The 25,775-nt window shown below is 47.7% G+C and overlaps 1 protein-coding gene and 1 pseudogene across 1 annotated transcript; one reads left to right on the forward strand and one right to left on the reverse strand.

Moving 5' to 3' along the window:
- Positions 1 to 1,857: 1,857 nt before the first annotated feature.
- On the reverse strand, positions 1,858 to 2,744 carry LOC136468486 (uncharacterized). Its single transcript, XM_066467047.1, has 2 exons — positions 2,566 to 2,744; positions 1,858 to 2,470 (listed from the first exon to the last, which is right to left on the reverse strand). Exons 1-2 carry the CDS (start codon positions 2,742 to 2,744, stop codon positions 1,858 to 1,860), a joined length of 792 nt encoding a protein of 263 aa, XP_066323144.1.
- Positions 2,745 to 19,685: 16,941 nt separating this feature from the next.
- On the forward strand, positions 19,686 to 25,675 carry LOC136468487 (receptor like protein 22-like; annotated as a pseudogene).
- The last annotated feature ends 100 nt before the right edge of the window (positions 25,676 to 25,775 follow it).

A 25,775-nucleotide genomic window follows, 5' to 3' on the forward strand; every position in this document is an offset into this window, starting at 1 on the left:
CACCCACTTCAGGCTGATCGAACGGCATCCTGGAGGTGGATCGATGAGCTGCCAAGTCACGTTTTCCTTGATTGCCTTCATCTCCTCTAGCATTTCTCGTCACCAATTTCCATTGCGTTCAGCCAGCGCAAACATGGGTGGTTCCTCTGCACTGATGAGAAGCAGCTCTAAGTCATTGAGCAGCCTACCTACTAGGCCTGAGGGCCCTGTGCCATCGATGATGTCGCCCAGCCTATGAAATCGCACCTCCTCACCTTCATGGAAGGCATCCACGAATTCAGTGATGTCACTTGGAGGTGAGGTGAACTCGATTGGCGTCGATTGAGTTCCCTGTTCTGCCAGAGTGCTCGGCATAGCACCTGTAGTGCTCGGCACCCTAGCTGTAGTGCTCGGCACTACTCTAGGACAGCTCATCACCACTCTTGGAGTGGTCTGTACCCCTCCTAGAGTGCTCGGCACCCGTCTTGTTGTGGTCGGCACCACTGCAAGACCCCTTGGCTCCGCTACGGGAGTGTTCGACACCCGTCCTAGAGTGGTTGGCACCACTATAGGACCTCCTGGCTCTACTCCTGGAGTGCTTGGCACTCCTCTCGGAGTGCTCGGCTCTATTGCTGGAGTACTCGGCACCCCTCCCAGAGTGCTCGGCACCTCTTCCCCAGCGTCTCCACCACCGTGGATGACCAAGTGCTCGACAACGAAGGTGCTGGTGAAGCCTCCAGCTTCCCCCATGCTCAAACTGTTCTAGTCCCAAGCTGCCTTCTCGTTGAACACGACATCGCGCGAGACAAGCACCTTGTCTCCGCGTGGGTCGTAGAGCCGGTATGCCTTGGTACCCTCCGCATAGCCTAGGAACACCATCGGTGTGCTCCTGTCCTCCAGCTTGGTGAGGATCGGCTTCGTCTTCCTAATGTGGCCGATACAGCCGAATGTTCGGAGGAAGGACACGCTCGGCTTGCGTCCATGCCAAGCTTCGAACAACGTCTTACCCTTTAGGGCCTTGGTGGGAGCGCGGTTGAGGATAAACACCGCTGTGGTCACAGCCTCACCCCAGAACCTTGCCAGCATGCCTTTGGCCTTCATCATGGATCGAGCCATGCCGACCACCGTCTGGTTCCATCGCTCCACCATGCCATTCTATTGTGGCGAGTGCAGCACGGTGTGGTGTCATACCATACCCTGATCCGCGTAGTACGCAGCGAACTCCACCGAAGTGAATTCACCGCCATGATCTATCCTCAGCACGCGTAGCTTCTTGCCACTCTCGGCCTCCGTGTGTATCTTGAACTTCTCGATCACCGCCGCCGCTTCGTCCTTGGTCGTCAGGAGTTGCAGCCACATGTAGCGACTATAATCATTCATGAGCAGGAGGAAGTACTGCCGACCACCATTTGTGGCTGGCGTGATCGGACCATAGAGGTCACCGTGGACGAGCTCGAGAGCGTCACCCGCGCGATACTTGGCCGCCTTTGGGAATGGCAGCCTCATCTACTTCTCGGCCAGGCAGCTATCACATAGCTCGCCTCCGTGCTCGATGTGGGGTAGCCCTCAGACCATCTTCTCTAGCCGACCAAGCACGTCGAAACTGAGATGTCCGAACCGGGCATGCCACAACCATGGTTCCACGGTGTGCCTTGCCGCCAGGCACACCGGCTGCTCCACCTTCAAGTCGAGCAGGTACAACCAGTTCTGGGACCTCTTCACCTTGGCAAGAAGTTGCTGCTCCTAGTCCCTGATCCTAAGGACTCCAACCTTGATCAGTATCTCGCTACCGCGCTCATCTAGCTGGCCAATGCTGATGATGCTTGAACGCAGCTGCGGGATGTAATATACATCCGTTAGTGCACGGTGCTTGCTGTTCTAGCACCTGAAGAGGATGGTGCCATGCCCTTGGATTGCCACCCTTGAGCCATCACCAAACTTCACCGTACCGGTAACATCGTCGTCGAGCTTGGAGAAGGCTACCTTGGAGCCCGTCATGTGGTTGCTGGCACCGGAGTCCAGATACCACCGCTGCTCCTGCTCGCCACCCACACGTCCGAGATGGACTTGGGCGTGTGGTTCATCGAGGTTGACAGCTTTTAGGGCCTTCCTAGGTCTTTTCACCGCCATCACCTCTCCCTTCTCCTTGGCTTCGACGTCATGCAGTGTACAGAACGTTACCATTAGGATAGTGGCCTCATCATCATCACTAGCTTGTGCTAGATGAGCCTTAGCCATCTTATCTTGCTTATGATTTGGGCACTCCCGTGCCCAATGGCCTATCTTCCCATAGCGCCGACAGGTGTTGGGGCCGACCTGCTTCTTCTTCTCCGAAGAAGCCTTGCTGTGGCGCTTGCCATCGCCACCGCAACTAGAGGAAGCTACCCTAGAGTTCCTCCGAGCAGCCCACTCCTCCTCTATCAGCAGTAGTTTGCCATTGTCCTTCGTTGATATCGCCTGCTCTAGGTGTTTGTCCACCGCCACAGACAGCCTGTCACATCCTCAATGATAAGGGTGGATAAGTCCAGCATCGTCTCTATGGAGAGAGCGATCTAGATGTACTTTGCCATCACGGAGTAAAGGTACTTAGAGACAGCCTCCTCTTCGTTGATGGTGACGCCATGGCTCTTCAGCTTGCTGATGAGCATCTGCAGGTAGAGAGAGAAGTCCTCCACTGATTCACCATCTTTGAACTTAAGGTTGGCATACTCCTGCTTCAGAAGCTGGGCCGTCGCCTTCTTTGAGCGGTCGGAACCGATGCGCATCGCCGCAATGGCATCCCACGCCTCCTTAGCAGAGCTCTTCGCCCCCCAACGGCTCCTAGTACTCTGCTGATACAGCAGCGAGGATAGCCTCTAACGCTGACATGTCATCTTCTTCATTGTCGGTGCCCTTGTCAACAGCATTCCAGAGCCGTCGAGCTCTGAGCTTGACCTTCATGGTCACCGACCACTCTCCATAGTTGGTGCGAGTCAACGTCGGCCAACTAGTGCCGCTGACCTCCCGCACCATACGAACAATGACCTCCTATCGTGGCTAGGCAGCCATAGCAGTGCCACTGTTGCCGCCCATCTCTGAACAGTCCATCATCGCCAGCGGTTAGTCCAGCGATGGCGCTTGTATGGCTCTGATACCACTTGTTGGCCCATAGGATCACCGGCTCAGGTGAGTCGACCACTCACGAGTCTTACCGACCACCAGCTTAGGTGAGTCGACCACTCACCAGTCTTATCGACTACGACAAACGTTGTCCGACCACACACTTATGGCTAGAGGTAGAAGAAGGGAGGGAGAACAGAGCATACACACATAGCAGAGGCACCAGCGTTGGCCGGAGTTCTGTATAGGAGATGGCAAATCGGAACTCTCTCTTTACTGAGTTGCAGTGGCAAACTATATATATAACTCTATCCATCTAGTCCTAGTACAGCTGCTATGCTGCAACAGTGACTACATAACATAGCAGGGCTGACTCTGGCGCCTGCTCCTGCTGTGGCTATAGCTCGACAGGTGAGCCATTCGATGCCTGCCCCTGCTATGGCTATAGTACCATAGCAGGATACCTTTTCGGCGCCACCTTCCCCCGCCGTGCATTCACATAGGGATACAGCAGATTATCTAACAGGGAGTCCAAGAACTGCCATCGACACTCAGAAGAATGTATTTTCCATGTAACACTCAAGTATGTTCTTGGTACTACACTGTAATACTGCAAAACCATACATGCCATCCTCCCAACATGCAGTTTATTCCTCAGCGAAAGACACGCCTAAACTAAGGTTCAACACGAAAAACGCCTAAACTAAGGTTCAACACGAAAATTAGCACAGGGGCAGATTCATCCAGATTTTAGGAGAAATAAAGAGAAAGAAGAAAAAAGCAAAAATGGTAAAGAAAATAAGAAGAAATGTTTTGGCTGCTATTTTTACGAAAACAATGTTTCGGATGCTAGTTTTGCGAAGGGCATTGTTTGGGCTGCTAAAAATGCAATTTTCTCGCCATTGATAGCATGTATATGTACAGAACAAAAAGAAATGAAAAAAGAATATGCATCCCCCAACAGGAGGGGGGACTCTAGGCACACAGCCACGAGTGGCTAGGATGGCGCCAGTCATTAGGGGCTAATAGCCTAGATTTGCCTTTCATTTGATATTTCATTAAAATAGAGTGTTTAGACCTTGAATTCAGGATCTGATAGATGGTTGTTTAGAAAGGATAAATATCCTACAATAGTGATTGAATGAATCAAGCAGAGCAACATTTTTGGTTGCTAGGCTTCGCCTGAAGCCCCTATGTTCTCTCGCTCGCTCGCCGCACCGTGGTCACCAAGGCGCCTTCTTGCTGCTGCTTGCCTAAGCCTCGCCCTCTCCTCTTCCATCCCTACAATCTCCGCAACAACTTTGGCAGGATCTCAGATCCTATGAATCAGGTATCAGCTATGTCAGGTGATGACACAGGCATGATCCAGCCCAAGGTGCCACTGCCACTGGCCATTTCATCGCCGCCCGCTATCTCTGCGCCACCGGCTGCGTCCTCCGCACCCACGTCTGATCCAGTGGCCATGGCAATTGCATATCTGGCACGCCCCATCGCCGACATCTCCGCGCGCCTCTCCCACATCGAATCCCACCCACCGCCGCCACCATCGTCCGCCGCCACCCTCCCACCGGTTTTCCCTATGGGTTGCTGGGCTACGGCACAACGGCCTTATCGATGCCGGCTATTCCCCCTACCATCCCATCGCACACCACCCTTTCACCCACCATCGCCCCACTGCCCATCCACCAAATCCACATGCCACATTCTCCATCACCGATCCCCTCCTTTGCCATGCCTTCGGTGGGCACCCCTGCGTTCACGACCGCGGGCGCTCTCGTCTTCACCATCAGCTCGATCTCCACAAAAACAACCCATGGTCGTGCCCCCATCCTTGATTGGTGGGCTGAGCCACCAGTACCTACAGGACGCAGGTCCCCCCCCCCTCAGGGTGGGTGCGAAATGCCAATTCCCATATGGCGTCAGCCCCCAATGCCCATTCGGCATTCCGCAACCCGACACGCCCCCATACCTTGGCGCTCTAGAGGCCCCAGCACCTGGCGCAGTGCCGGGCATGGCCCCTCCTTGCTTCTACAAGCTGAATTTCTACACCTTTGATGGCTTCGAGGATCCCCTCAACTGGCTCAACTGTTGTGAGTAGTTTTTTCAGGGCCAATGCACCTTGGCCTCGGATCATGTCTGGCTCACCTCCTAAAACCTGATCGGCATAGCCCAGACTTGGTACTATGCGCTAGAGCAAGATGAGGGCATGCCCAGCTGGGAACGCTTCAAGGAGCACTGCAATCTTTGCTTTGGGCCAGCTGTCCGTGGCACTCGGTAGTCCGAGCTCGCCCATCAACCCTTCCTGTCCATGGTCTAGGAATACTCCAACCGCTACAATGTGGTGATGTGCCATGCCCACAACCTGTCGCTGCTCCAGAAGGCGGAGTTGTATGTGGGTGAACTCCCAGAGCACATCCGGTGGACGTCGAGCTGTGGGAGCCGCAAGACCTCCAGATAGTGATGCATCTCGCACGGGCAAACGAACGTCGTGCCACGGCCTCCCTTCCAGTGCCTGCCTAGCATGCCACTCGGCCACTGCAGCGACCAATACCGGTCCTGCCTACACCACCGCGCCTAGCTAGCAGAATCCCCATGGCGCCGGATGCTGGGCCGGCTTTGCCTGCGCCCCCACCCATGCCCGCCTTTTCGGCACTGCCTAGCGCCTTCCGCCGTCTCACACCGGCGGAGATGCTAGAACATTGATGACAAGGGCTCTGCTACAACTGCGATGACTGAAAGGGGACCATGACGCCTAAGGGGGGTGAATTAGGTAATTTAAAAACTCTAACTCTAAACTATGACCTCTTTTTCTACCCTTAGCAAAAACCTATGCAAAAGATAAACTATCTAAATGTGCAACTACGGTTTTGCTAGTATGTTGCTATCTCTACCGCAAAAGGAGTTATGCAAACAATGTAAATACGGAGATATGCTAATTGAAATGGCAAGAATTTGAATCTTGATACCAATTGAAAGAAATTAAATCTAGTTACCTAACATGGGAAGGGGAATTTGGCTCCATAGTATTGACTAACCCACTTGGCAATTACCTTGTCCATAATGATGCACCCCATGAAATGCACCCAAACTTTGCCAAGTCTCCAAATTCCCCAATGTCCATCGGACTTCTCACTTCCCTTTCGGGATCCAAACCTTCTTGGTGCTCTTCATATTTGAAATGATCTCTTTTGGCACCCAAAAGCGTTTGACCCCATTGTTGGCTTGCTTGTTCACCTTGATGGCCACCACCTTGTCATTTTTCTTCTTTAACAAGTATGGTGTAGAGGCCTTCTTATCCACCTTGTTGGTGTAGGTGTTAGAGAGTTTGCTTGTTTGCTTTTTCTCTTTCTTCTTTGCTCCTCCCCCATTCTTCACCTTGCACTCATAGGACTTGTGGCCTTCCTTGTGGCATACATAGCAAACCACGATTTGTCCTTCATCAAGCTTCTTCACTCCCTTGACGGTGTTATCTTGATGAAGTTGGGCTTGCTCCATTTTGCCATTTACTTGAGTCAAGTCCTTGGTAAGGCAATCCACCTCTTGCTTGAGTTGCTCATTCTCCATTGCAACCTCTTGTGTGCATGTATCTACAACAACTTTCTCAACACAAACTTGGTTGCACAAGGGTGAGTCCAAACATAAATCATTGCAAGAAGTAGAAGCATCCTTTTTAGGCATGTTAAAGATTGAATTTTTCTTTTTAGGTGCCTTGGTGGGGGTTGTACTGACGGCTTCAAGATTAGCAACTTTATGAGTTAGCTCATCACAATGTTTGCACATGGTTTCCATTTTAGCAAGCAAACTTTTATAAGCATTTTGTGAGCTAGCTAACTTTTCTTTTAATTGTTCATTTTTCTTTACAAGTTGATCATCATTGATTGTGCATGCATTTGTTGTTGCACTAGCCTCAAGTTGCTCAATTTTAGTAGATAGTTCAATATTGAGATTAGCAAATGTTTCATATTGTTCAAGCAAGGTTTTATATGCTTCTTGTGAACTATCTAGCTTTTCTTGCAACATTTTTAGCTTCTTTTGTTGGCTAGCTCAAGCCTTAGCATATTTAAGATTTTCTTGCACAAGTTCATTAAGAGAAGGTATTTTATCATCACTATCACTCTCACTAGAGGATGAGCTTTCATTACCTCATACTATAAGGCACACATTAGAAGAGCTTGATGATGAGTGTTTGTGCCCGCGTCTCTTGTCGTGATCTTCTTCTTCACTTAAAGAATCATCCCATGATCTTATTGATGTGAGGGCTTTGTTCTTGCATGCCTTCTTTGTCTTGGGTGTGGGCTTGTTTGGACAAACTTCCACAAAGTGCCCCAACTTGCCGCATCCATAGCATCATTTCTTTGTTTGCTCATTTTTTTGATTGGTGAAGATGAAATCTTTAATTTGGATGGGCACACCCTTGACATTGAGTATTTGGATAATCTTCTCCACTTTGTTGATAAGTTTGATTGATTCTTCATCAAGGTCGGAGGTGGAGGAGGAAGATTGATCATCATCACTTGAATCATCATCATCATCATCATCATCATCATCATCCTCATCCTCATATTCTTCTTCATCTTCACTTGACGAGCTTGAGCTTGAGCTTGTCTCAACTTGCTTGCTCTTCATCTTCTCTTTCTTACTACATGCGAGAGCTTTGCCTTTGCTTGATGAAGAGGCTTCTTCTTGACCCATCTTGCGTGACACTTCAAATGCCACTATCTTGCCAATGACTATGGCCGGGGTCATGGTGCTCAAGTCCTCAATATTGTGAAGGATGGTGATGATGCTTGCATATTTCTTTTGTGGTAGCACAGAGATGATCTTCCTCACGATGTCCGCATCATCTAGCTTTGTTAATCCTATTGAATGGAGCTCATTGATAATTAGATTCAAACGAGAATACATATCACGAACAAGTTCATCATCATTTATTTTAAAGGAATCATAATTTTGTTTAGCTAGAGAATGTTTTTGCTCACGGACATTAGTTGTGCCGTCGTGGAGCTTTCGGAGTTTTAACCAAATTTCATGTGCTATATTTAAAGTGAACACTTGGTTAAACACATCCATGCTAAAAGATTCAAACAAGCAATTTTTAGCCCTAGCTTGAAATGAATTTCTTTTTCTTCATTCTTTGTGGGTTTATTGGGATTCTTAATGGGTTTGATCCCATCACAAGTGACTCTCCAAACATCCAAATCTACCACCTCAAGGTGACAAGCCATTCTAGTTTTACAGTAGGGGAAGTTAGTGCTGTCAAAGTGCGAAGGCCTAGAGGTATCCATCCCAACCACTCTAAATAGCGTCGACTCAACGGCGATGTAGCCAAAGGTCCAAATTGAGCCAACCGGCTCTGATACCAATTGAAAGGGGACCATGACGCCTAAGAGGGGGGTGAATTAGGCAAATTAAAAACTCTAATTCTAAACTATGGCCTCTTTTTCTACCCTTAGCAAAAACCTATGCAAAAGATAAACTATCTAAATGTGCAACTACGGTTTTACTAGTGTATTGCTATCTCTACCACAAAAGGAGTTATGCAAACAATGTAAATGCGGAAGCTAAAGAGTAGGGTAGAGATATGCAAACTCCCGTCGATGACTCCGGTATTTTTACTGAGGTATCGAGAAGCGCGCAAGCTTCCCCTAGTCCTTGTTGGAGCCCCTCGCAAGGAATCCCTCGCAAGGGCCAAGCTCCCAGTCGGGTAACTCTATGGATAGACCCGGGCATTTCCCCATGCGCAACTGGGTCTCTGGTGTGCCTTTTGGCAAGCCTCTCCCGGACCGCTCCCCGTCGTCTTCACTATCAAGCTTTCGACCGAAACGTCGCGGGCCTTGTTCCCTCCGATACACGGTGACGGCCACACCACAAACGCGGTTTGTGTGATCTCGCAAGACTACAAGCCCCTCCGATGTACAACAATAGTGCACGCAAGCACCTAGTAAGAGGTATGCAAACCTCACTAAACACTAGACCTAAACCCAGAGCAAGCGCATAAGCGGTGGTCTAATCAACCTAAGCACTTTGTAAAGCACCTACGCTAATAACCTAATGAATCACTAAGCACTATGCAAGTGGAGATCACTAAAATGGTGTATCAACACCCTTGGTATGTTTTCTCAGCTCCACTCTCCTCAAATGGCCGGTTGGGGGTATATTTATAAGCCCCACTGAGAAAGTAGCCATTGGGGGTGAAACCCACCTTTCTGCTACTGACTGGACGCTGCTTTCGTCCTGACCGGACGCGTCTGGTCGTCTTGACCGTTAGAGCGCACGCGTTGATCCGATGCACTACCGAGTCCGGTCACTGTTGATCAAACACGTCTAGTCGCGCTTTTGCCGCTCTAGAACCTCTCTGGACTTGATTGGACGCTGCAGTTCCTACGTCCGGTCGATCACCCTCCAGCGTTCGATCAGTGCTGAGCTATTGTCGCAATAGTGAACAGTGCCATCATCGTGTCCGGTCACTTTTAGTCCTCAGTGTCTGGTCGCTGCTACTGACACCTGCAGTTGCCGAGCAACTGATCGGACGTGTCCGGTCCCTATAAGGGTCACGTCTGGTCACCTCTGTGAAGCTCGTTTCTTCGCGATCTTGCGTTTGGCTTGGTTTCTATCTTCATGCTTGGACTTTGCTTGATATCTTGGGTCTTCTCTTGTGCTTCTAGGGTCTTGCTTAAGATGTTGATCATTGGATCATCATGTCACCTTCGTCCAAGTCACATCTTGCACCTTATTGAACTACAAAACAATCACTTGCAAATTCATTAGTCCAATTTGGTTGTGTTGGTCAACAAACACCAAAATCCAAAGTAAATGGGCCTAGGATCCATTTTCCTTACATTGACCCTTATGTTCGCGGGCACCAATGCCAGTGGCTCTTCTTCTTGGAGGCAGCCGACTACCTCGATGATGATGTTCCCACGGAGGTCACGGCCATCGCGGCTTTCCCTGACGAGGCTACTGACCACACGGCGGCTGAGGCTACAGCCACTCAGCCGATCGTCTCCCTCCATGCGATTTCTGGTATCCACATGGAGGTTATGATGCACCTCCATGTCTACATCCACGGGCACCACCTCCTCACGCTCCTTGACTCTGGCTCGACGCACAACTTCATCAACGCCGGGGTCATGTGCCAACTCTAGCTGTCCACATTGGCCCACCCCACCATGCGGATGCCGTGGTCAACGGGAACCTTGTTCCCTATGAAGGGGTCGCCCATCGCCATGGCCATAGGCACTGAGGTGTTCTCCATTAGCTATTTTAGCATCAACTTGGGGGCTTCGACGTGATCCTCGGCGTCGACTTCCTGCGCACCCTCGGGCCGATCCTCTAGGATTTTGAGGACCTAGGCATGGCCTTCATGTGAGGGTCTCAGCGCATCCTCTGGAAGGGCATCGGCTCCCCCCACGATGACATCCATGAGCTGCCTGCCCGCGTGGTTGCTGCAGCGCCCGGTCACCCACTCCTGCACCGGCTGCTGCTCTAGTTCAGTGAGATGTCCTCGAAGAGCCGCACGACCTACCCCCGGCGTAGCCCTATGATCAACGCATCCATTTACTACCCGAGACTACGCTGGTCGCTATCCGGCCCTAACGCTACCCACAACTCTAGAAGGACGAGCTATGCTCACCTAGGGCATTATCAGGCCCATCACGTCACCCTTCTCTGCCCTCGTCCTCCTAGTGCGTAAGGCCGATGACACATGGCGCTTATGCATCGACTACCGTGCCCTTAAAGACAAGACTTTGAAGGACAAATTCCTGATCCCGGTGGTCGATGAGCTCCTCGTTGAGCTCCATGGCGCGCGCTTCTTGACCAAGCTTGACCTCCGCTTTGGCTACCACCAGGTGTGCATGCACACGGTTGACATCGAGAAGACGGCGTTCCAAATGCATCACGGTCACTTCGAATTTTTCATGATGTCGTTCAGGCTCTCCAATGCGTCGACCACCTTCTAGGCCCTCATGAACGTTGTACTCCACCCCTTCCTACGTAGGTTCATCCTTGTGTTCTTCAATGACATACTAATCTACAACTCGTCATGGGCTGAGCACCTGCAACACGTCCACATCATCCTCGACGCGCTTCGGGTGCATCACCTCCACCTCAAGCGGTCGAAGTGCTCCTTCGGGGCCCCTTCGGTCGCTTATCTCAGCCACACCATCTCTGTGAATGGCGTCATGATGGACAGCAACAAGATGGACGCCATCGCCTCATGGCTGGTGCCACGCTCAGCCCGCGGCCTACACGGGTTACTCGGCCTCACCGACTACTACCGCAAGTTCATCTGTGACTTCGGCATCATCGTGGCGTCCCTCACCAGGCTACTATGTAAGGACTCCTTCACCTAGTCTGACGAGGCCAATGCAGCGTTCTAGGTGCTGAAGCGCGCCTTGTCCATTGGCCCTGTCCTCCAAATGCCAGTCTTTGACAAGCCGTTCATCGTCAATTATGACGCCTCCAGTGTAGGGTTTGGCGCCGTACTCCACCGAGACGACGGACCGCTCACCTTCTTCAGCCGATCGTTTGCTGCATGCCACCTCAAGCTGGTGACCTACGAGCATGAGTTGATCGGCCTTGTGCAGATCGTTCGCCACTGGAGGCCGTACCTTTGGGGACGTCGCTTCCTCATCCGCACAAATCACTTCAGCTTGAAGTTCTTGCTCGACTAGTGCCTCTTTACCGTGTCGCAGCACCAGTGGATCAGCAAGCTGTTTGAGTTCGATTTCACGGTGGAGTACATCCTGGGACGGCTAAATACGGTGGTCGACACGCTGTCCCGCCGTGACGCTGACGCCCTGGCCAACGCTGATGGCTCGGCCCATGTGCTGTCGGGGCCATCCTTCCGCCTCCTCGACGACATATGCGCTGCCACGTCTACCACCGAAGATGGCCGCCATGTCCTTCAGCAGCTCTGGGACGGTGGCCTTGGTGAGCCGTGCGCGTCACCGACGGCCTACTCCATGGTTCGCGCATCTATGTTTTGGATCATGCTGACCTACGCCACCAAGTCCTCATCTTGGAGCACACGGTCGGCCATGAGGGCATCCAGAAGACCCTCCAGCGCCTCCGGGGTGACTTCTTCATATCCCTGGCGATCGCGCCGTCGTACGTGACTTCGTGCGAATCTGCAGCACCTGTCAGCGCAACAAGATGGAGACCTTATAGCCAGCAAGGCTCCTACAACCCCTCCACGTGTCGTCCTAGGTGTGGGCCGACATCTTGATGGACTTTGTCGAGGGCCTGCCCAAGGTACACGGCAAGTCCGTCATCCTCACCGTGGCTGACTGCTTCTCCAAGTATGCACACTTCATCGCCCTCGGCCACCCCTACACCACCGCCTCCATCGCCCGCGCCTTCTTTGAGGTGGTGGTCCACCTGCACAGCTTCCCCTCCTCAATCGTCAGCGACCAGGACTCGTTCTTCACGGGCCTCATTTGGCGCGACCTCTTCAAGGTGGCGGGTGTCACACTACACATGAGTAAGGCCTTCCATCCTCAAAAGGACAGCCAGTCGGAGGTTGTCAACAAGGTGCTTGCCATGAACCTTTGTTGCGTTACTGGCGATCAGCCTCGGGCGTGGGTTGATTGGCTGTCATGGGTAGAGTATTGCTACAACACGTCGTTCCACACCACCCTTCGTGCCACTCCTTTCGAGGTGGTCTATGGCCGGCCGCCCCCGCCGCTGTTGCCGTACAAGCCAGGCACTACCAAGACGGACAAAGTCGACGTCCTCCTCCGTGAGCGGGATGACTTCCTGGCCGAGGTCCGGGAACGCCTTCTCCAAGCACAGCAGCTGTCCAAGTAGCACTATGACGCCCATCACCGCGACTTGGAGTTTGCGGTGGGCTATGGCTGTGCCTCCTTCTCCGCACGATGCACTCCCTCGAGCCCCGCTCCAAGGGGAAACTTGACCCTCGCTATGCCGGGCCGTTCTAGGTGCTGGAACGCATCAGACAGGTCACCTACCGACTTTAGCTTCTAGAAGGCGCTCGGCTCCACGATGTCTTCCACGTTGGACTGCTCATGCCCCACAAAGGCGACCCTCCTGCCGCGTCGGCGCCACTACTACCGCCCACGCTGGACGGCCGCCTTCTGCTAGCCCCAGAGCACGCCCTGCGTGCCCAAATGCGCCGGTGAGCGTGGCACGTCCTCATTCAGTGGCATGGCATGTCCAGCGACGACGCCACCTGGGAATAGCTCCAAGCCTTCAAGGACCTCTACCATGACTTTCAGCTCAAGGACGAGCTATTTGAGGAGGCGAGGAGAGATGATATGATTGGCATACACTACTCTAGGCGCAGATCGAGCCACGAGTGGCTAGGATGGCGCCGGTCATTAGGGGGCTAATAGCCCAGATTAGCCTTTCATTTGATATTTCCTTAAAATAGAGTGTTTAGACCTTGAATTCAGGATCTGATATATGGTTGTTTAGGAAGGATAAATATCCTGCAACAGTGATTGAATGAATCAAGCAGAGCAACATTTTTGGTTGCTAGGCTTCGCCTGAAGCCCATGCGTTCTCTCTCTCGCTCGCCGCACTGTGGTCACCACGACGCCTTCTCGCCGCCGCTTGCCTAAGCCTCGCCCTCTCCTCTTCCATCTCTACAATGCAGCAACTCCGGTAGGATCTCGGATCCTACCAGGAGGCGTCTAGTAGTAATGTCTTATAAGAAGGTGCTAGTGCTAAAATCTGCACAGGGTGCATTATTGTTTAGTGATTCCAGCCATAACCTCAATTTAGTTGCGTTCCACCACTACAGAAACCTGAAGATCAATGCCACGTTGATTTGGTTACCATGCCCTCGTGTAGTGCTACGGATTACTTCGTAAGTGTAGCAAAATATACGTACCTTTATCTATGTGCGCGTTAGGATGTCTGTGTATTGGCGGGAAACTAGTATCAGATCTTTGTGACGTGGATCCTCTGTACGTAAGTGCTTGACCAGTCTCAATGGAGATTTCATAGAGTTTCATGGGCATTAAATAGGCTGACATGGCACTGTCTTGATGAAGAGAGAGAAGATAAAAGTTTCATGGAAGTAGAGATAGTTTCATGGGAGATAAAACTCTTCTGCACTGTTTCCAAAATATAGATGTGTTGAAAACTAGGAGATGAAACCTCCACTGAGACTAGCCTTACGTAAGCCTCTGATAAACTGTGGAATTGCAGCTAGTGGCCAACGGGTAACTATCGAAAACCAATGCAATCAAGCCTCGAAGTCGCAATGACCTATAGCCCACGGCATACAAAAATTAAATACAGAAGAATGTTCAACTGGGGCAGCGTCCCTTTTGAAGTGACCAAACTTTTACTTGCACCCAAGGTACCGCAAGTCCGCGACGCTGAAAGGTTACCTACAGGGGCGCCCTACCTATAGTCAGATAAACGCCGTCTCAAACAAAATGGAAACCAAGAGTTGAGGACAGTTAGCCTGGTTCCATATAACAGCTAGCAGAAGACTTTCACTACTAGAGAAATCGAAATATTCCAATCCGTATGGATGTGTGTTGGCTATGTCCACTGAAATAATTGAGACGGCGTTTGTGTGTCGACCATATTTTCCGTGCGCTTTCAAAGATAGATATATAGCCTTGTCTAAATAAACCTCCACCACACGTACATGAATGTGTTAGAATCGTAGGATTGGTACCTCTGTGTGTAACCCGTAGATCCGCCCTGGACAATAGCGTCGTGACCTCGCGGACACCGGTGTCGAGGCAGCTCCGGCTCGGTGGCGAGGTACAGTGGTGGTCCAGAGGGGCCGGTGTAGACCTACAGGGGCGACGGCGGTGGTGGGGCACATCCCGTCGCTTCCAGCACTACTTTAGATCGGTTTTAGGGTTTCTCTGTTGAGTGGGTGGCGGCTCCGATGAACCTCGTTCTTCGAGCCCTAATCCCCACCTTCTCTATTTGTATGTGCTGTGCGACAGGGGCCCACCAACCAGTTAGGGTTGGGCTCCCCTGATCAGGGAGCAGAGACAAGGGCCCAATAGGCCGTTGGGCCTATTGGTGGAGATCAACTAACATTCTCCCCCTTGATCTTATTCCATCTTTCACTTTCATATCATTTACTTTTGTTCATTCCATTACAGATTAGCTCATAGAGCATGTCTCATCGTCACGGTCCATTGCCGATAGACTTAACAGCTACAACTCATAACTCTGTTCTGAAATAGATACTTATCTTTGGACCTTCTTTTGTCCAGGAATTTTAGGCTTTCCCTTAAACCCATTCTAGCTACATGTTCTCTGAACACCATGTTCTCTGAACATGTTGGGTGGTAAGCCATTTATAAGCGGATCCGCGAGCATCCTTTCTGTACTTATATGCTCAAGATTTATGACTTGATCCCGGACTTTATCTTTCACAACATAATACTCTATGTCAATGTGTTTGTCAGCACCACTTGACTTATGTTGTGAGCATCCTTTACTGCCAGATTATAATCGCAGTATAACTTTAGTGGTCTATAGACGTCGTCAACCACCTTCAAACCGGGTATGAACTTCTTTAGTCAGTTCACCTACCCGCTGCCTCATAACACACTACAAACTATCATACATTGTGGACGATGTACTGACGGTTCGCATTGAGCTTTTCCATGAAATAGCTCCCCTTTGCGAGATGATAGAAAATCCACGTCTGGATATGCATTCACTCTCGCATAATCAGAATCTGAATATCCCACCATGTGGAGTGAATCAGATCTTCTATATGTCATCATGAGGTCTTTCGTTCCTTGCAAATAATGCAAGACTTTCTTTACTAATTTCAGTGTTCTATTCCAGAATTGCTCTGGAATCTGCCAAGTAAAACCCGGTAACAAATGCCAAGTCAGGGCGCATACATACTTGAGCATGTTGCAAGCTTCCGACAGCTGAAGCATATGGAACCACTTTCACTTTATCGATTGAGCTCATATTAGTTCCTGGGGCATTTAAAATCCCCATATCTGTCGCCCTTGACTATAGGAGCAGGTGAGGGACTACATTTGTGCATACTGAATTTCTTTAAGATCTTTTCCATGTATGCCTTTTGTGACAGTCCTTATACCCTTTTTCTTCTATCTCGATGAATCTCGTCCCTAGAACGAATGAGTCTTCGTCAAGATCTTTCATATCAAGTTTTGAGGATAAAACTTCTTTGTCTCCTGTAGTAGACTGACATCACTACTAGCAAGTAAGATATCATCCACATACAGGACAAGGAAAGATAAACTTCCTATTCTTAATCTTTGCATAGACACAATTGTCCTCTACATTCTCTTTTAAACCCCAAAATTCTTTATTGACTGATCAAACTTCAAGTACCACTGTCTTGAAGCTTGCTTTAATCCATAAATGGATTTCTTTAGGTGGCATCCCATTCGTTCTTTTCCTTCCATGACAAAACCTTTCGGTTGTGCCATGTAAACATTTTCCTCCAAGTCTTCGTTGAGAAATGACGTCTTTATATCCATCTGATGTAATTCTCAATCGTAATGTGCCACTAATGCCATTATGATTCTGAAGGAAACTTTACATGAGACTGGAGAAAATGTCTTATTGTAATCAATCCCTTCTCTTTGCATAAAGCCTTTTGCCATAAGTCACGCTTTATATGTTTCTATATTCCCTTGAGAGTCAAGTTTTGTTCTGTAGACCCATTTACAGCCTACTGTTTTGGCTCCTTTAGGAATTATTTCCAAGTCCCAAATTTTATTGACATTCATCGATTTCATTTCATCTTCCATGGCCTCAAGCCACTTTGATGAATGATCACTTCTCATGGCTTCTTCAAATGAGGTGGGATCATCCTCCATTTGAAATTCCTTAGTGTTATATATTTCATAATCAGCAGAAATAGCTGATTTTCTAACTCTTTGAGACCTACTAGGGGCCTTCACATTTGGCACATCTTCTATTTGAGGCTGTTGTTGCTCCCCCTCATGTGTGGCAATTGGTTCTATAGAATCCTAAAGAACAGGTTCCTCGTCGTCATTCATTGTTGCCACAGGTGGGATAACAACAGGTGCTGGCACCACAGTATCTAGCACTGTCGGTGCAGCGACAGCAGGTAGTGAGAAAATTGGCTTATGAATCATTGGAGTGGGCGCATACACCCGCTTCACTTCAAGGTCAATTTCTCGAGCTACCATGCTCCCTCTCATCAATTCATCCTCTAGGAAGACAGCGTGTCTCGTTTCCACAAACTTTGTATGTCTCTCTGGACAGTAGAAAACGAAAACCTTTTGACTTTTCTGTGTAGCCAATGAAATGGTAACTTACTGTTTTGGGATCTAACTTTCCAATGTTTGGGTTAACTACTTTAGCCTCAGCAGGGCTCCCCCACACACACGCAAGTGGTTTAGTGAGAGCACTCTTTCTGTCCACAACTCATACGGTGTTTTGGGCACCGACTTACTTGGTACTCTTTTGAGAGTATGAATGGGGTTTTTAACGCCTCCATCCACAGGCTCAACTGTAAGGTGGAGTAACTTATCATACTGCCCACCATATCCATCAGGGTACGATTGATTCTTTTAGTTACTCTATTCTGCTGAGGTTCGCCCGGTGTAGAATACTGGGCTACTATGCCATTCTTTTAGGGTATGCTGACCGTAGTACTCCTTCACGGTTAGACCTGACTATCTTAATCTTTAATATCTTAAATTTATCCAATACATCTTTTCTTTCTTTGATTGGATAAATATAGCCATAATGGGAGTAATCATCTGTGAATGTTATGAACGAATCATAACCATCCACACTCTTTACAGGAAAGCCGACCACAGATGTCAGTGTGAATAATCTATAAAATTCCTGTGCTTCGTTTGTCATCTTTCTTTACATACTTTCCTTTTATGCATTCTCTGTATTGTTCTTAATCTGAGAGCTCTAATGGAGGAAGAATATCATTCTTAACTAGTCTTTCTATTCTCCCCCTCGAAATATGGCCTGAACGATAGTGCCATGATTTCGACGACGCATTGTGAGCTCTCTTATGCCACCATTATCAGAGTGACTATCTGTCACCAGCTGCTTTATCAGCTGGATAGCACATGTCTTTGAAGAGCCAGTGAACTGACTCTTTATTCTATCGAGGTACTCGGTGACCGTGTCACACTCTGAGATTGAGCCCACAATTGCAAGTTCAATCATGTTCTTTATCATAGCCAAACTTTTTATTGTTGGTAGTGATTCATTTCCTATGCCCAAGGAGTCATATGATATCTTTTGGGACTCAAAATCCCTCTCTTTAGTTGCCCAAGTGGCATCATTCTCTTTTGTCTCCCTCACCGGTGCCACAAACTCAGTGGAACACGGTGAGGTGACTACCCAGTCCACCTTAGACAAGATAAAAACTAGGTCAAAATTTTTCTTAACATAAAAATAACACCATTTGCATGCCTTGATTCCAACGTTGGTCAAAATCAAAACATACAACTATTCTTATACACTAATTCTACATCATCGTTGGGTAGAAATAGAATTAATGCATAAATCATAAACTTTCACAATTGTTCTTACACACTAATTCTACATCACCGTTGGGCAGGAATAGAATTAATGCATAAATCATTAACTTTTATAACTGTTCTCATACACTAATTCTACATCACCGTTGGGCAGAAGTAGAATTAATGCATAAATCATTAAAATTATCAACTTTTCTTATACACTAATTCTACATCACCGTTGGGCAGAAGTAGAATTAATGCATAAATCATTAAAATTATGATATTGTTATTAACAACGTTGGTTAGAAAATAACAACATCATAATCATGTCAAATCTCTTTTTATCCAATTAAATACCATATTGGTTCAAAATAACTGAAAAACCAACACTCTCTTTTGCAGCGGAAAAAATCTCTTTTTCTCCAATTAAATACCACATTGGTTCAAAATAACTGGAGTATAAACAACTTTTCTTTGGCTGTGGAAAAACTCTCTTTTTCATGAATTTTACCCACAGGGAAAAATTGATTTTTCTATTTTCTTTAATCCATTAATCAATTTCTAGGAAATAAACATTTACTAGAAAAACTTTCCTTTTCTCCAGTTAAATATCACGTCTGTTCAAAATCACTGGAGAATGTACTTACTCAATTTCTTGAATTTTACCCACAGGAAAAAATTATCTTTTCTATATTTTCTTTTGAGCCAATTTATTCATTTTCTAGGAAATAAATGTTTGCTGGAAAACGAAAAAACAAAAACTGAATCATTTCTATACTGTTCTTTCGGCCCAAAACAGCAAGGCGGCCCACGGCCCACGCCCGCGTGGGCGCTTCCCGCGCTCTCCCCCGCGCCCAGGCCGCAACCTGGGCCTGGGCCGGGAATTCGGCCTGGCGCGAGCACCCGCCTGGGCTGAAAGCCGGTCCATTCTTTCATCACCGTCAGATCTCATCCGACGGCTGCGCGGTGAGATCGGGCCGATCAAAAGGGCGACGGGCGCCCTCCCCCGAAAACCCTAATTCATTTGCGCCTCTGCTCTCTCTCTCTCTTCGTTTCTCTCTTCGCCGCTCTCCATTCCTCTCTCAGCCGCAGCGCAGCCGCAACCGAGCGACGAGCAGGCGAAAGAGCGGACGGTGGAGCGAGGCAGCCAGCGAGGCAGCCATGGCGCCGTCGCTAGCCCCCTCGCCGGCGCGCGTGCTCCCCAACGGGTGAGCACGCCGCCGTCGAGCGGCCTGGCCGCGGTGCCCCCTTTGCCGAGCCCGGCGAGCAGCTGCCCCGGTTCGGCCTTTCTTCTCCCGCGCCGGCGAAAGGCCGGCGAGGTAGGTCCACCCCTTCCCCCTTCGGATTTGGATCTCCTTTTTCTCTTATCCGAATCTGATAGGTGGGGATTAGGGTTTAGGTCTAGGGTTAGGGTTCGTGTGCCGACCCTGTTCTTTTCCCCTTCCCCTTTCGGATTTGAATCTCGTTCCTCTTTTCCGAACTGGTTATAGATCTAGGGTTCGGAATCCGACCTGTCATCTTTTCTGATTTGTCTTTGTGATCTTTCTTTTTCTTTTCGGAGTTCATCCGAATGGATCTAGGGTTAGAGTTCGTGTGCCGACCCCTGTTTCTCTTCTTCTTTCTTTTCTGTTTTCCTTTCTTTTCTTTGATTTCTTTTCTCTTTTGGATTTGATTCCGATTGGGATGAGGATGGTTCATCCGAATCGGGTTCACTGTTCTTTTTCCTGAGACTGATTCCTTCCCCTTCTTCCCTCTTCCCTTTCTTCTTTTGGGATTAACCCGATTTGGGATGGGGTTAAAATTAGGGTTCGGTCTTAGGGTTTGACCAAATCCGAACCCACTCTTCATCTTTCCTTAGATCCGAACTAGATCTGTTCGGTTCTTTACTTTTGCCGTGCGCCGTCGAACGGTGCGGCTTCTTTCCCCCACGCGCGGTGGCGGTGATGACCGATAGACCGTGATGTCCGCCACCCCGGTCACTCTTTTCTTTGCTTTTACCCGGTTAGGGTTAGGGTTACACACTTGTAACCTGGCTCTGGTACCATTGTTAGAATCGTAGGATTGGTACCTCTGTGTGTAACCCGTAGATCCGCCCTGGACAATAGCGTCGTGACCTCGCGGACACCGGTGTCGAGGCAGCTCCGGCTCGGTGGCGAGGTACAGTGGTGGTCCAGAGGGGCCGGTGTAGACCTGCAGGGGCGACAGCGGTGGTGGGGCACATCCCGTCGCTTCCAGCACTACTTTAGATCGGTTTTAGGGTTTCTCTGTTGAGTGGGTGGCGGCTCCGATGAACCTCGTTCTTCGAGCCCTGATCCCCACCTTCTCTATTTGTATGTGCTGTGCGACAGGGGCCCACCAACCAGTTAGGGTTGGGCTCCCCCGATCAGGGAGCAGAGACAAGGGCCCAATAGGCCAGTGGAGATCAACTAACAGAATGTGCAACATGCCGTGTGCAGTGGGATGCTATTATATGCGTAACGACGACACACGACAACTTGGAAAAGACTATCAACTTTATCTCTAACTGACTTCCAGGGAGACTTGCTTAAAGATGTCTCAATGCAAAGATCCATCATCACGGGGAGACGACGAGCATGCACTGCGAATTATATAAGTGCATGCACGTCTTTGGAGTTTGGAGCCCTCAACACATCATCGATCTTTCTCGCTCCTATCCTTCTGTTACCAGGCATATAGTAGTAGCATACATATGGCTTCCATTGGTTGGGTAGTATTGGTGCTCTATCTACTACAGCTCCGCCCACGACTCGCAGCTTACAGCGTCCATCCTAATGGCAATCTCGCTCACCACTCTGCTTCTTCCCTATGCCGTCCAGATCAGGCTAACGCTCTTCTTAAACTCAAGCAGTCTTTCAGCTTCCACCCAAACGGAAGGTTCCCATATGACTTGGAGTCCACCACCACTCTTCAGTCTTGGCAACCTGGCACAGATTGCTGCCTCTGGGAGGGCGTCGGCTGCAGCAACTCCTCCTCGGGCCATCATGTCGTCACAGCTCTCGACCTCAGTGGGTTTCGATTGAACAGTGATGGAATTCACCCCGTGCTGTTTAATCTCACCTCCCTCAGGATGCTCGACCTGAGCATGAACAATTTTAGGGGCTACGACGGCATCGATCTCCCATCAGTTGGTTTCGAGAGACTCAGTTCGCTTACCCACCTCAACCTCTCCACTTCAGCAATCAGCGGTCAGGTACCTATTGGCATTAGCAAACTCACAAACTTTGTCTCCTTGGATATTTCCGATCGTTCTATTGATATTGATGACGCAGAAGACGACTATGATATCGATGCCATCTCCGTTGCACCTAATTATAACCTCTCGTTACCCTATTTCCACAACATAGTGGCGAATCTAAGCAATTTGAGAGAGCTTTACCTTGATCGTGTGAGTATAAAGTCGTCTGCAGAAGGTTGCTTCAAAGCTCTAGCTAAATCTGTGCCACATCTGCGGGTTCTTAGCTTGGGGTACTGTGACCTCCAAGGTGATATCAGCTCTCTCTCAAGGTTGAAGTCTCTAGCCGTGATCAACCTCAGCGGCAATTCTCATATCACCCCCGGTCCATTTCCTGAGTTTCTCATGAATTTTCCCAATTTAAGAGTGCTCCAACTATCTGGTATTAATCTTCAAGGGTGGTTTCCTCGAGGAACGTTTCTATCAAAAAATCTAAGGGTACTCGACTTGTCCGGGAATCCAGATCTCTCAGGCCACCTACCAAACTTTTCTAATGCAGCTTCTTTAGAAACACTATGGATACACTCGACCAACTTTTCCTATGATAAATCAAGCAATTGTACCAATTTCAAGGCATTGACAGAATTGGGTATCGATGGAGAAATAATTTCCACAAATTTCCGTTCTTCATTTGGTATACTTGCATCCTTGCGCAGATTGACCGTGACAGGACTAGATTCACCAAGACAATTGGAGTCACTCTTTTCTTGGTTTGGAGGCATCAAGAACCTGAGAAGCTTGGTGTTCGACTCCTGCGACTTGTCCATGACAATACCTTCATCCATTGGAAAGCTCAAAAACTTAACAAGTTTAGTCATTTCTGAGAGCAAGCTCACAATACAAACATTATCATCAGTTACCAATATTATAAACCTGAAATTTCTCAAAATCGAGTGCTGTCATCAGTCCGATGACAGCTTATTTGCTATTCCATCTGCTATTGGGAATATGACTAACTTGGAAAGATTGTGCATCCTGAATTATCGGGGGTATCGGCCAATAGGCCCAATACCACATGAAGTTGGCGCACTGAAGAAGCTGAAATCACTACTACTACCTTCTATGGCTCTTTCTGGCAGAATACCAAGTACAATTGCTAATTTGACTCAGCTGATTGAGCTGCATCTTAACGAAAATTATCTCAGTGGTATGGTTACCTCACTCGCTCATTAATTTACACCTAATTTCTTTAAAAGCTCACTCCATACTATTTGGAACTCCTAAAATTGCACTGTTTTTTTTTGTATTTTTTGTGTTTTCTATACTGATCCTTGTGATCTTGTCTTGTAATGAACTACAGTAGTGGAACCAATGCATTAATGTTGAAATTCGGTTGTTTAAAACCTTATGGAATTTATATTGAGTAAGTTTGAGTGTGAAAGGATAAAGTAGGACTAAATTTCAATGTGCATCATTCATTGTTTTCCGAAGAATGTAATTCCTTATGCAAGCATAGTATCTCCTTGGAGGGGCAGTGCATATGTGCTACGGTGGTTGCAAAGTGGAAGGGATTCAAGGGGTTATGGTATACCTATTGCATTATTTTTATTGGGTTGGATCAAATTGATTCCTTATGTGATGCATATAACAATGCAGTTAGGCCAGTCTAGTTTTTCAACCTAAAAACTGAATTAGAAACAATGGTCAGAACCGTTTTAGAAATCAAATAAAAAATTAAACTGAAAAAACCACAAAAATATATTATGGTTTCGTTTCTAGTTTTGTCTATTTCAGTTTAGTTCTCCACCACTCTTTACTTTAGTAGGATAGGAAGTGAGGCTAGCTATGTTTCCACACAGTTTCAACATGTGTACATAAAACTAAGTTCTGTAGCATTGAAATTCTATTAGTCTAGTAGCATCCACAACTGAACTAAATTTATTTTCTTTGTGCAGGAGAAATCCCAGCATCTCTGTTCATTCTTCCAAAGCTTGGCTACTTAGATCTTTCACAAAACCAACTTTCTGGTCCCATACATGAATTCGATGGAGCATGTTCATGCTTGAGGTTTGTATACTTGGAAATGAATAATTTGACAGGGCAGATTCCCCAATCATTGTTGGTACTCCCAAATTTGACGAAACTCGATATTGAGGGCAACAACTTAATGGGCTCAGTGGATCTTGCATCACTATGGGGAGAGAAGCTCACTTCTTTATTTCTTTCATACAATAAGCTGACTGTAATAGAAGGGGAGCATACTAACAATTCTTCATCTACCTATCCCCATCAGCTTATGAAGATAGGACTTGCTAGTTGCAATATGACAAAAATACCAAAGTTATTAATCCATGCCAAATATGTGACTTATCTAGACCTTTCAAGTAATAAAATCAGCGGGGATATACCAAGTTGGATATGGGGTTATAGCCTCGCGTGGATAAGTCTTTCAGACAACATGTTCACTGGTATGGAACTCAATTCATATGTTATCCCATTCAGCAATACCTTGTATAGTTTCAATCTTAGCTTCAACAGGCTTCAAGGATCGATTCCTATGCCATACCCATCGGCTGAAATATTGGATTATTCAAATAACAGTTTCTCTTCCCTTCTTCCAAACTTCACGTTATACCTTAGCTCCACTTGGTATCTTATGTTGTCACACAATAATATAAGTGGTTATTTGCCACGTTCAATTTGCCATTCACCTTTGGAAGTCCTTGACTTATCGTATAACAACTTTAGTGGACTATTACCACGATGCTTGATGGAAAATAGTCTGAGCATAATAAATTTGAGGGAGAATCAATTCAAAGGGATGCTACCTTCCAATATTTCAATTGGATGTCCTATCCAGACAATAAATTTGAATGGCAATAAGATTGAAGGTCAGCTTCCAAGGACACTCTAAATGCACTGACTTAGAGGTTCTTGACCTCGGAAGGAATCAAATTACAGACACTTTTCCATCCTGGCTAGGGGGGCTTTTGAATCTTTGTGTACTTGTCTTGAGATCCAACAAGTTCCATGGTTCAATAGGTCATCTTGAAGATGAAAAATACAGAGGACACTTCTCAAGCTTGCAAATCATTGATCTGGCCTCAAACAATTTCTCTGGAAAATTGCATCCCCAATGGTTTGAAAATTTGAAATCAATGAAGCAATATGACAATAGAGGACAGATAATAGATCATACAGGCATACCGGGACTTTACCAAGACTCTATCACAATATCATGCAAAGGGCTTTCCATGACCTTTGAAAGGATCTTAACTACCTTAACTGCAATAGACATATCAGAGAATGCACTGGAAGGAAGCATTCCTACTTCGATTGGAAATCTGCATTCACTACTTCTACTAAACATGTCTCATAATGTCTTCACTGGACAAATTCCACCCCAACTTGGTAGCATAACTGCTCTGGAGTCGCTGGACCTGTCTTCCAACATGCTATCAGGTGAGATTCCGCAAGAGTTAACTGATCTCACCTTCCTTAGCACCTTGAATTTGAGCAATAACCAATTGGATGGAAGAATACCACAATCACATCAATTCGACACGTTCCAGGAGAGCTCATTTGATGGCAATGCAGGACTCTGTGGACCCCCTCTATCCAAAAAATGTGGCCCTTCGGATATTCCAAGTGAAACACATCTGAAAAACTCCTCTCATGGTGTCGATGTTGTTTTGTTTCTCTTTGCTGGTGTGGGCTTTGGAGTGGGATTTGCAGCAGCTATTGTATTGAAACTGGATTATTGGATCAGCAGGTGGTTCCATATTTTCAGGATTCTATGTTCACTTGAAGGTGCCTGATTGCTATATAGGAGGTGTAATATGTCATGCACAAACAACTTGGTGGTACTGCATATTCTACGGTAGCTAATTATACAGTATGGTTTATGCTATCCTTAGCACATCAAAATAAGTGTTAGCTGTTTTGTGTATGTAATCGTGTGGAACCTAGGTTTGTTTAATTTGTCACCTTTGGCTTACTAGTATTTGTTGGTCTTGTTACTATATGTCATCAGTGATCATTGTTCATCAAAGTGGTGT

The sequence above is a fragment of the Miscanthus floridulus genome, chromosome 8 (assembly GCF_019320115.1).
Source record: "Miscanthus floridulus cultivar M001 chromosome 8, ASM1932011v1, whole genome shotgun sequence".
NCBI classification, from domain to species: domain Eukaryota; kingdom Viridiplantae; phylum Streptophyta; class Magnoliopsida; order Poales; family Poaceae; genus Miscanthus; species Miscanthus floridulus.

What these genes read in the sequence shown, in the direction of transcription:
- LOC136468486 (XM_066467047.1), bottom strand. Translation starts at nt 2,744, where the DNA reads ATGCGCATCGGTTCCGACCGCTCAAAGAAGGCGACGGCCCAGCTTCTG. An exon ending in GAAGAGGAGGCTGTCTCTAA is followed by an intron (nt 2,471 to 2,565) that starts GTACCTTTACTC and finishes AGGATGTGACAG; the next exon opens with GCTGTCTGTGGCGGTGGACA.